This window comes from Otolemur garnettii, unplaced genomic scaffold, assembly GCF_000181295.1.
Source record: "Otolemur garnettii isolate 467f Iridium unplaced genomic scaffold, OtoGar3 scaffold00016, whole genome shotgun sequence".
In the NCBI taxonomy this organism is placed as follows: domain Eukaryota; kingdom Metazoa; phylum Chordata; class Mammalia; order Primates; family Galagidae; genus Otolemur; species Otolemur garnettii.
Genome location: NW_003852411.1, coordinates 7,699,558 through 7,711,056, shown reverse-complemented (window position 1 = coordinate 7,711,056; position 11,499 = coordinate 7,699,558). Strand labels below are relative to the sequence as shown.

The window sequence follows — 11,499 nt, the reverse complement described above, 5'->3', positions numbered from 1 at the left end:
AACTGTACTATATTCTATCTTTATATATTTTATGTCCCTGCCTGCTAAACTCCCTTTAGCCTGTTTTTTTTTTTTTTTGGCTGGGGCCGGGTTTGAACCCACCACCTCTGGTATATGGGGCCAGCGCCCTACTCCTTGAGCCATAGGCTGTTTTTATATACAGGCTCTTCTTAAAGCTTCTTATATTGAATGCTTACATGTAACAAAGATATCTGTACAAAATGAAGAATAGTAATTCAGTCTTTACACTGACCATTTCACCTGGTATCAGTAAAACTCTTTGCATAAAAAACTTGATCCAAATTATTACTTCTTTGACATGTTTTTCATTTGTGCACTTTCTAGTTACTTCTTTAAAGACTTAATAATGCTTTAAGGATAAATAAGTAGGAGAAAGAATTGGACATTACATCATACTCTCTACCTAGCCATACCAAAGAAATGTCAGCAGCAGAAGTAAGACTAGGGATTGACCTAGCACCATTAGAAGAAAAAGGAAGGAATGGAGTTATTATAAAAGCTAAAGTACTGCTTCATACCTGTTAAATATTCAAGTTCTTGAGACAGTCTTTCATTGGTTCGAATTAAGTCTCTTTTCTCAGCTTCTAGTTCTTCCTTTGTTCTTGTATATTGGCTCTGTCATATAAAGAAGTGATAAATTTGAATTAAGAAAACCAACTTGGACAATATAGAAAATTAAACACAGAACTGCTACTTTAGTTAACATTAGCTATGGTTTAAAAGTCCCTCTCTTTCCATTGTAATTTATAAATCAACAAATTTAAAACTACTCAACATTTCTATTCATATATTGGATTTTTAGAACATTTTTATTAAGCTTCTAACAATCTTTCCCATGTCCCTTTGTATCCCATGGAAGTATCCTAATTACTTAAATAAGCATTTGTAGGACATTTAATATACTTCTAATTTTTTGTAATATAATTCTGTATTATTTCAAAATATAGTTTGAGGAATATATGGCATTTGTATACCTTAGTTCAAATTATTTCTCAAGAAAGATCACCAGAAATTAAATTACTTAGAACCCTTAATATTCTGTCAAACTGCTTTGTAGCAAAATGTTAACAGTTTACAAGCTTTTCTTGGAGTTGTAACTACTAATATCAAGCCACCCATGACAGAAATTATTCAGAGAGAGAGAGAGAGAGAGAGATGCTAACATGCGGTGTGTGTGAAAAATAATTACCTCATTATTGTTTTATCTGCATTTTTCTGATTACAAGTAGAGAAACATTTCATATTACCATTGGACATTTGTATAGCTTCCTCTTTGATTTTTAAAAAAACTTCCTTTGCCCTTAACTCCCTTGAATGATTTCCTTAAAATTTAAAGTAGTCATGTAATAGGGACATAAACACTATTTGAGCCACCATGCCTGGTCCTCCTAAAACAGTTTAAATAGTTTTACTGAAAAAATACCTTTTAATCATTTATTGGCATTTTAGTTTATGTAGAGATTTTTGTATTTATATTTATACTGAATCTAGTCTATCACTCCCATTTTAAGTTTTTTTGTTTTTTTTTTTTTTGAGACAGAGTTTCACTATGTCGCTCTCGGTAGAGTGCCATAGCTTACAGCAACCTCCAACTTCTGGGCTTAAGTGATTCTCTTGCCTCAGCTTCCCACATAGCTGTAACTTCAGGGGCCAGCCACAACGCCCCGCTAATTTTTTTTGTTGTTGCAGTTGTCACTGTTGTTTATCAGGCTGGGACAAGGTTCAAACCCACCAGCCTCAGTGAGCTACGGGCACCAAGCACCACTTCAAGTTTTTAAAACTGTTTTATGTTTAGAAATGATTTTTAAAGATAAATTTTATTGCATATATTTAAGGTTTACAACATGATGTTATGGAATATATACAGAAAGATGGTAATTACAATGAAGTAAATCAACATATCTATCACCTCACAGCTATTGTTTTGGAAAAAAAGCAGCTTGTTCTACTTATTTGAACAAAAATCCCTAACACTTTTTTTTTTTTTTTTTTTCAGATTAAGTCTCATTTTGTTGCCCTCAGTACAGTGCTATGGCTTGGCATTGTAGCTCACGGCAACCTTAAACGCTTGGGCTCAAGTGAGCCTCTTGCTTCAGCCTCCAGAGTGAGTAACTGTGACTACAGGCGCCTGCCACAATCTCCAGCTACTTTTGGAAATGGGGTCTCTCACTCTTGCTCAGGCTGGTCCTGAACTCGTAAGGTCAAGCAATTTGCCCACATCGGCCTCCCAGAGTGCTAGGATAATAGGCGTGAGCCACCATGCCTGGTCCTCCTAAAACAGTTTTATTAACTATAGTCCTCAAGTGCACTAGATGTGTAGACTTGTTTATCCTATGTACTCACTACCTTGTATCCTTTAACTTCCTTCTCCCCATTCATCCCCACCAATCACTGTTCTTTTCTCTCTGTATATTTGACCTTTTTATATATTCCACATACAAGTAGATCTTTCAAAATTTCTCTTTCTGTGTCTGGTTTATTTTACTTAGTATAATGTTCTTCAGGTCTATGTTAGGGCTCATGGCAGGACATCCTTCTTTTTAAAGGCTGAATAATATTTGTTTATATATATATATATACACACACACACACATATCCAGTAGAATATGTATAGCTAACCACCTCCTTAAGCTGACCTTATTTTCATATACTGAACCTGTACCATGTGTACCCAATGAAAGATTGACCTCTATACAGGGAGCCATAAAGTTCGTGTGCAATTTAAATTACACATGAACTTTATGGCCACCCTGTATACTGACCACCCCTGTAAGGTATATCCTGACCTCCTGGATTATGACAATATTAATTTACCCTCTACAACTTGACCAGTTGAGTGCAATGTACACCAAGGGGTCAAAGGTGTGGGCTTTGCTCCTTAGTTATATTGTTTTTGTTTTATTGTAAGTTCTTTTTTCATATTTTATTATTACGTGTTGGATTAGGCCTAACATTATAATTTATCACAAGTCATGGAAAATTTTTTTCAATATGAAGGACTGGTCTGAATTGTAGGTGTATCCTATAATTACTGAAAAATTTTACAGACTGTATTTTACACTTCCCTGACAAGTGGAGACTTTGAGAAAGCTGGATCTGTCACACCCCAAGAGCATGATGGTTTGGCCCCATTAGACAATCTATTTCCCATGGCAAAATTTAGAGGAGCAGATTTTAAAGGTTTGTTGCAATGGATGATGAAGTAGCAACCTATAACGAGCTTGTCCCAGAAGCAATCTTTCAAACCATGTCAAACAAAGTACAGATCAACATAGAAATAACATGAAGCAGCTGATGAAGTGGAAGAAGCTAGTGAGGATGACACAGAAATTGCAGACTCCAAATGAAGAGATGTCAGACATCTGATAATGCAGTTGAAGTCATCTGCTATGGAAAAATGCCCAGGTATGCTGAGTGGTATATCCAGGATTGAGTGCTTTCTCCACTTACATTTGTAATAAGAAACAGATCAAGACTGACTTTTTTTTTTTTTTTTTTTGAGGAAAAAAAAAGATTAAATCCTGAGAAAATAGTAAATGTTCTCATTTTGCACAATAGTGTGTGATTTTACTGTTTTATGTATGATTTCATATAACATCCTCTAATAAAAAGCTATGCAAGTGAAGAACACATATGTGTCAGTACAGCAGGCTTAGTTCTTTATGTTGACAACCTCCAGTCCTTTGGGGGGTCAACTTTTGGAGGTTGTATTGTATCCCTGCCCCACATTCATTTTCTTTACCCATTCATTCATGAAAAGTACTTAGTTTGTTTCTATATCTTAGCTATTATGAATAATGATGAAATGAACATGGGAGTCTGAGTATCTTGATGAAGTGATTCCATCTCCTGTGGGTATATATCCAGAAGAAGGATTGGTGGGTCATATAAGTTCTAATATTATATATTTTTAAGGCCCCTCCATACTGATTTCCATAATGGCTGCACCAAATTACATTCCCACCAGCTGTGTACAGAAAGGTTCCCCTTTCTACACATCCTTATCAACATTTATTTCTATTTGCTAACAGCCATCCTAAAGTTATGTGAGACAGTATCTTATAGTGGTTTCAATTTGCAGTTCCCTGATGATGAGTGATGCTGAGCACCTTTTCATTTATCTCTTGGCCATTTTCATGTCTTATTTGGAGAAATGTGTGTTCAAGTCCTTCTGAGAAGGTGTTTTTAGATCTCTTATTAAACATGTGGTTTTGCAAATCTCCCATTCTTAGGATGACTTTTCACTTTGTTGATTGTTTCATTTGCCATGCAGATGATTTTTAGTTTTATGTAGTACCGTCTCCTTTTCCAGCTTGAGTTGTTGGTGTGGTATGTAAAAAATCATTACCAAGGCCAATGTTAAGGACCTCTTCTCCTATGATCTCTTCTATGAGTCTCATGGTATCATGTCTTACACTTAAAGTCTTTTATTCATTTTGTGTTGAGTTTTGTGCATAAGTAAAATAAAGGTCCAATTTCCTTTTGTGTTAAAATCTAATTTCCCATCACCGTTTATTTCAGAGAGGGTCCTTTCCCTATTGTGTTTTCTTGCTGCTCTTGTCAAAATTAGTTGACTATGTGTGTTTGATTTCTGGGCTCTTTATTCTATTCCACTGGTTTATGTTTTTGTCTTTATGCCAGTACTATACTGTTTTGATGACTATAGTTGAGTGAGTGTGTGTGTGTGTGTGTATATATATATGTATATATATATATTTTTGCACAGCCATGAGAAGAAGAGAATATGATATCAGGGAGTGTGATGCCTCTAACTTCCATTTTCTTTTTCAGTAATGCTTTGGTTATTCAGGGCTTTTTATTGATTCCACAGGAGTTTCAGGATTTTTTTCAATTAGTGTGAAGAATGACATTGGAATTTTAATAGCATTGGGATGAATCTGCATTCTGCTTTGGGTAGTATGGACATTTTAATAGTATTAACTTTTCTGATCCAGGAGGACGGAATATCTTTCCACTTATTTGCATCTTAAATTTGTTTCAACGTTTTATCATTTTTAATGTATAAATCTTTCACTTCCTTGGTTAAATTTACTCCTAAGTATTTTATTATTATTGTTATTCTTTTGATGCTGCTATAAATAAGATTGTTTTCTTGATGGTTTTCAGCTAGATCATTATATGCGTGTAGAAAAGCTATTGATTTCTGAATGTTGATTTTGAATCCTGCAAATGTACTAAATTCATTTATTCGTTCTAAGTTTTTTTTTTTTTGGTATGTGAAATCCTTGGTTTTTCTACATATAAAATCATATCATCTGTGATTAGAGAAAATTTTATTTCTTCTTTCTTAGTGTGGATGCCTTGTATCTCTTTATCTTGTCTGACTGCTCTTGCTATTACTTCTAGTACTATACTGAATAGAAGTGATGAGAGTGGGCATGCCTGCCTTACACTGGATCTTACTGGAAAAGCTTACAGTTTCTTTTTTCAGCCATTAAATAAATTGTATTACTTTAATAGAATTTATTAAAATTCTATTAAATTCTTCATAGTGGTTTTTTTTCCTCCCAAAATTTTATATGAATGTGCACATGTACATTCATAGCTTTTTACCAGATTTATAAAGATTTTGTGATAGCTACTCTCCCCAACTGGTAAAGATCTTTTGTCTTGGGTTTTATTTCTGAACTGTTTTTCTGTTCTATATATTGATTCTTATATCAGCATTGCAATGTTTTAATAACCACAGCATTATGAAAACATTTTGATATGTGACTATGCAAGTACTTTTAAATTGATACATCTTTCTCAGAATTATCCTAGCCATAACAATCCCCCACCCCGCAGTCACTGTTCGAGGTACATCAACAAGTTTCAATCTATCTTACTTGGATTTAAGAGACAAATGCTCAAAGCAACACATTAATTTAGAAAATCTTCCCATCCACAAAAATGCTTTATCTCTCTCTATAAAGGTGTATTTGTATAGTTTTCGTAAAATAATTGAGTTTTCTTGAGTGTTTCCTCATATAAATGCTTTACATTTTTGTAAAGTTATTTCTAGGTATATTATGGAGCATTTTTGATCCTATTTAGATTCTCTGCATAGAATTTTTTCTTTTGGAAATTTGAAGAAATTACCCTTTAACTTGAAATTTTATAAAAGCAATGGCAAAAATCTAAAGTTCTACCTGGTTAAAGAGTCACTAGGTATGACTTTATTAAAAAAACTGGTCAGCACTCCTTATGATCATATTTAATCTATTTAATCTTTATTCTTGTCATTGTCCCAAGGAAATGATCATCAACATGGATTCACTCAAATCCCTAAATCACAGGGCTTGGTATAGGACTGGGCACTGTGGCTCTCACCTGTAACCTTAGCACTCTGGGAGGCTGAGGCAGGTGGATTGCCTGAGCTCAGAAGTTCAAGACCAGCCTGAGCAAGAGCAAGACTCCATCTCTACTAAAAATAGGAAAGTTAACCAGGCATTGTGATGGGTGCTTATAGTCTTAACTATGTGGAAGGCTGAGGCAAGGAGATCTTGCTTGAGCCCAAGAATTGGAAGGTGCTGTAAGGTAGGATGCCACAGCACTTTGGGTAGAGAGAGATTCTGTCTCAAACACAAACAAATGAAAAACAACATAAAATACTTGGAATGTCTAAGGCCTTTATAGTTGTAAGCACTCACTGGATAGTGTATATTCGGTAAAAGGAATATCCACTCTATCAATAAAACATATATGGATCCAACTGAAAAACTTATGTATATATGTTTTTGTTGATACAGTATCTGTTTCATCTTCCCTTTGACTAAAAACTGATAAACACAATCAGAATAGAAAATTTCCTCAAGCATCTTGCTTACCATTACTTTTACTCATAAGAAGAAATTTTACCTGAATGGCAACATTGCGATCCTGAGCAATTTCAAGTTCTTTGTTTTTCTCAGTTACAGCCTTCAGCTGAGTGCCTGGATAAAATGAATTTTATGAACATACACACATTAGCCTAAAACTTGCAATGAATATTTTTATTCAATTGTCACTCTTACACATTTTAAAAATGAAGAAAACTGAAGCCCAGAAGGACTGATTTGTACATCACATTCCCAAGTTATAAACACATCCAAATTTCTGTATTTTAGACCAAAATTTTAAATATGCTATCCTGGTTCCAAGATCAAGTGTAAAATTCTAGGCAACATTTATAGGAAGTATATTTTCTGATATTTCAATGACATCTTCTAAATCAACATAAATCATAAAAACAGTGAACTGTATTTAGACATAAGAAAACTGAATAAAAAAAGATTATGAGAGAAAATAACATTTAAACTACATAAAATAGAAATGTAACAACAAATCACAGGACTGGATGTTTATAAATCCACTCATTCTTCACTCTAAAGAGAGCCTTTAACATGGAAGAAAAAAGTATGCTTGATACTCTATTAATGCCTCAGTCTCTACTCAAAATGGGCTGTCTTGCCTTATACATAGTTACTCTTCTAAATGCACGTAGATAACTAGAAAGAATTTACTTTTTGTAATTTTATTCCACTAAAACATTTATTATATGTGCCGGCAATTTAATGAACAAATACATTATTACTAATTCCAGTCTTCTATTTAAGTAAGAGGATCATTAAAAGAAAATAGCCCCAGCTAAATTAGTCTAGATTTTCTGTTTTGTTTTAATGTGGACTACTGCTTTCCAGACATGCAGATTTAGAATACAAAACAAACAAACAAACAAACAAAAACGCATGCACACACATTAGCTGTACACTCCGGGAAGGCATTTGATGTTTATCTGGGTTTAGCCCTATCTTCTTCTCCCTCTCCTGCACCTCACAGAAGAAGTTGTAATCATACCATTTTTCTGAAAGTCCTCAGCACCATCACTGAACAGATCTTTTTATTAGGCTAAGGAAAAACTATGTAAATAATGAACCAGATCTACCTACTTATGTTTTATCACTCATAAGTACATACCATCATTCATATACATCATGTTTTAAAAGTGTGGGTGCCAAAAGTAGCTGAAAAAGTTATAAACCAAATAGATGATGGGCATGGACCATTAAGGGAGAAAGTTGAAAATTTTAATTGTGAGCTTCCTGTGTTCTTCTTCATCTATCCAGCTGAAATCAAGCTATATTTAATATCAATTAATTACAACTCTACTCCGTAAGATCTCTACTGATGTTAGCTTTCCTCAAACACAAGCAAAGCATAAGAAACATTGTTCTCTTGAGAAAAATCAGGATCTTTAACTAAAATCTTGGGTAGCATCTAAGATTTAACAATGCCAAAAACTTAGAATGAAATTAGCTACCCACCTTTCTGAGGAATGAAGCCTTAAAGAGGAAATATTCTAAGATTCCAAGATATTTATTAAATTTATGAGACTAAAGAGTTAAAAAATATATAATGAAATCAATGGTATTTAATCTTTACCATAAAAACGTCACTCTCTTTAAATTATTTTACCAGCTGCATAATGCTTTAGTTTCCTCAAAAGGTTTTAAAAAATATCACTTGATATGCAAAGCTGTAAGTAGACAGACATGTGGATCTAAGTATTTTTTTTTTTTTTAAGAGATAGAGTCTCACTTTGTTGCCCTTGGTTGCCTCCAGCTCTTGGGCTTAAGCGATTCTCTTGCCTCAGCCTCCCGAGTAGCTGGGACTACAGGTGCCCGCCACAATGCCCAGCTATTTTTTTGTTGCAGTTCAGCAGGGGCTGAGTTTGAACCCACCACCCTCGGTATATGGGGCCAGTACCCTACTCACTGAGCCACAGGCATGGCCCTGGATCTAACCATCTTACAAACAGTCATTTACACAGTGATTTACACATGGCAAACCTTTTAATAGTAAAGTCAGAATTAGAACCCAGGCCTCCTGACCACTAAGCCATATCCTCTTACAAAGTCTTTTTTTTACTGAGTAAAAAAAAAAAAAAAAAAAAAAAATCAAACAATGATGCTTAATCAGTACTTTCATAAATAGTAAGCAGTTGATTTCAAGGCATACAAAATAGTGTATGAAAAACTCAATACTCCAGGAATATTATAAAGAAGTGATTAAATACTTACTGAGTTTCTCTAGCTCAAGTCGCAAGCTCTGGCATTCTCGGGTTTCATTCACAAGTCTCTCCTGACTATGGGACAGTCTCTTCTCTATCTCAAAGTACTGTTGTTCTACATAAAACAAGCAAAAAATAATAAAAATAAAATCAAATACACATCTACACACATTGTCAATACTATTTCTAAGAACTTGGATTTTAAAATTTAAGATTAGCATTAGCTGAAAAAAGTTATAAACCAAACAGATGATGGGCATGGACCATTAAGAGAGAAAGTTGAAAATTTTAATTGTAAGCTTCCTGTATTCTTCTTCATCTATCCAGCTGAAATCAAGCTATATTTAATATCAATTAATTATGACTCTACTCCGTAAGATCTCTATTGATGTTAGCTTTCCTCAAACACAAACAAAACACAAGAAACATTGTTCTCTTGAGAAAAATCAGGATCTTTAACTAAAATCTTGGGTAGCATCTAAGATTTAACAATGCCAAAAATTTAAGAATGAAATTAGCTACCCACCTTTCTGAGGAATGAAGCCTTAAAGAGGAAATATTCTAAGATTTCAAGATATTTATTAAATTTATAAGAGACTAAAGAGTTAAGTTCCCAGTAAGAGAATCTGAGTAAATATAATTAGATCAAGCACTGAGAAGAACTTATCTTCCAAACCAGTAATTTCAAATGACTTATATGAGAAAAGAAAATAATATCTAAAATGGGTTTTACAAATGAACCTCTCTAATGTAGGCAACATGTCTTATTAATTTAGTATTTTCCCTTAATTAAAAATAAGTATTAAATGGAAAAAAAAGTTGTTTATACTAAAAACTGCTTTGCTTTAAAAGGCTTTTTAGGGCGGTGCCTGTGGCTCAGTGGGTAAAGTGCTGGCCCCATATACCGAGGGTGGTGTGTGTTCAAACCCAGCCCCAGCAAAACTGCAACAACAACAAAATAAAATAGCCAGGCGTTATGGCAGGCACCTATATTCCCAGCTATTCTGGAGGCTGAGGCAAGAGAATCGCCTAAGCCCAAGGATTTGGAGGTTGCTGAGAGCTGTGATGCCACACACTCTACCGAGGGTTAATAAGCAAGACTGTGTCTCAAAAAAAAAAAAAGACTTAAAAAAAAAAAGTCAAAATAGGCGGCACTCAGTCAGTAGGGTGACGGCCACATATACCCAGCCTGGCGGTTCAAACCCAGCCTGGACCAGCTAAAACAACAATGACAACTGCATGAAGAAAATAGGTGGGCATTGTGGTGGGCGCCTGTAGTCCCAGCTACTCAGGAGGCTGAGGCAGGAGAATCGCTGCCTGGTGGTTCTCAACCTATGGGTCGCAACCCCCAGGAACTGTATTAAAGGGTGGCAGCATTAGGAAGGTTGAGAACCACTGGCCTAAGCCCAAGAGTTGGAGGTTGCTGTGAGCTGTGCTGCCAAGGTACTTGACTCAAGGCCACAACTTGAGACTCTAATCTCAAAATAAATAAATAAATAAATAAATAAAATTAAAAATAGTCAAAACAATATCTGGAAGTATAAAATTGCAACTTTATGTAAAAATGTATAAACTTTCCAAGGGACTGAGTCTGTCTTGTTCAGCACAGTATCAGGCACATGGAAGACACTCAATGTAAGTTAATGACTAGAACGCAGTGTTCTACACTGGGCTCTGGAATTAACAGAATTTTCAACATCAATGCTGCTTGATAATTATGCTTTTTTAAGTGAAGTGAATATTTACACAATTTCCAGTCAACTTAGTAAAAACCAGTTAACAACTGTCCCAAATGGTGAACCCAAACACAAGATGGAGTTTGCATTCTGCTATTGGCAATTACTACAATTACATCTTTTTTCAAGGATGTTCAAGCCATATTGTTGAACACTTTCTTATTTGACGCCCACTTTATATAATTATATCTTAATATATTTTCTATCAAACTCTAACTTTTCGGGAGACATCAATATACTAAACTTATTTACTGCACATTCATTTTGTTTTCCGGCGCTGTCTCACGTACTTAATGTTCATTTCTAAGACGAACTACGAACAAGTGCACAAAGTGGTCAGTTAGACAAAGGCCTATGAATGTAGGTGACAAGAAAATAGGGCGATAGTCACAACCATCTAAAGCGCAACTACGCAAGCAGATAAGGTACCCTCAGCTAGACAGCAAGGGGTCGCAGACTTTTGGCAAGTCTGGTGTAAAAAAACCCAAACTGTTGGACAAAGTTAAGCGTCCCTAAGTGAGATCACCCTAGTTACAAGGATAACAAAAACAGACGTGGATTCCAACTGCTTTTTATAAAAGGATCCTTAATCAAACTGCGAAGAGTAGGAAAGAGAAGGCCTAGGATGTCACTGCAGTCCGGAAAGTGATGCCACATACAGTGTGAGCTTGCAAGGGGGAGTATTAGACA

At 34.9% G+C, this 11,499-nt stretch overlaps 2 protein-coding genes across 2 annotated transcripts in view; one reads left to right on the top strand and one right to left on the bottom strand.

Moving 5' to 3' along the window:
* The window catches only part of ODR4 (odr-4 GPCR localization factor homolog), a 51,721-nt gene that overhangs the window by 665 nt on the left and 39,557 nt on the right, over window positions 1–11,499 (top strand). The window lies entirely within an intron of this gene.
* Window positions 1–11,499, bottom strand: part of TPR (translocated promoter region, nuclear basket protein) — a 63,529-nt gene that overhangs the window by 51,510 nt on the left and 520 nt on the right. The window contains exons 2-4 of the mRNA XM_012802573.2: window positions 9,084–9,188; window positions 6,883–6,956; window positions 540–636 (exon numbers count right to left, since the gene is read on the bottom strand). Coding sequence (XP_012658027.1) covers window positions 540–636; window positions 6,883–6,956; window positions 9,084–9,188 — 276 coding nt within the window. The remainder of the gene's footprint in view (window positions 1–539; window positions 637–6,882; window positions 6,957–9,083; window positions 9,189–11,499) is intronic.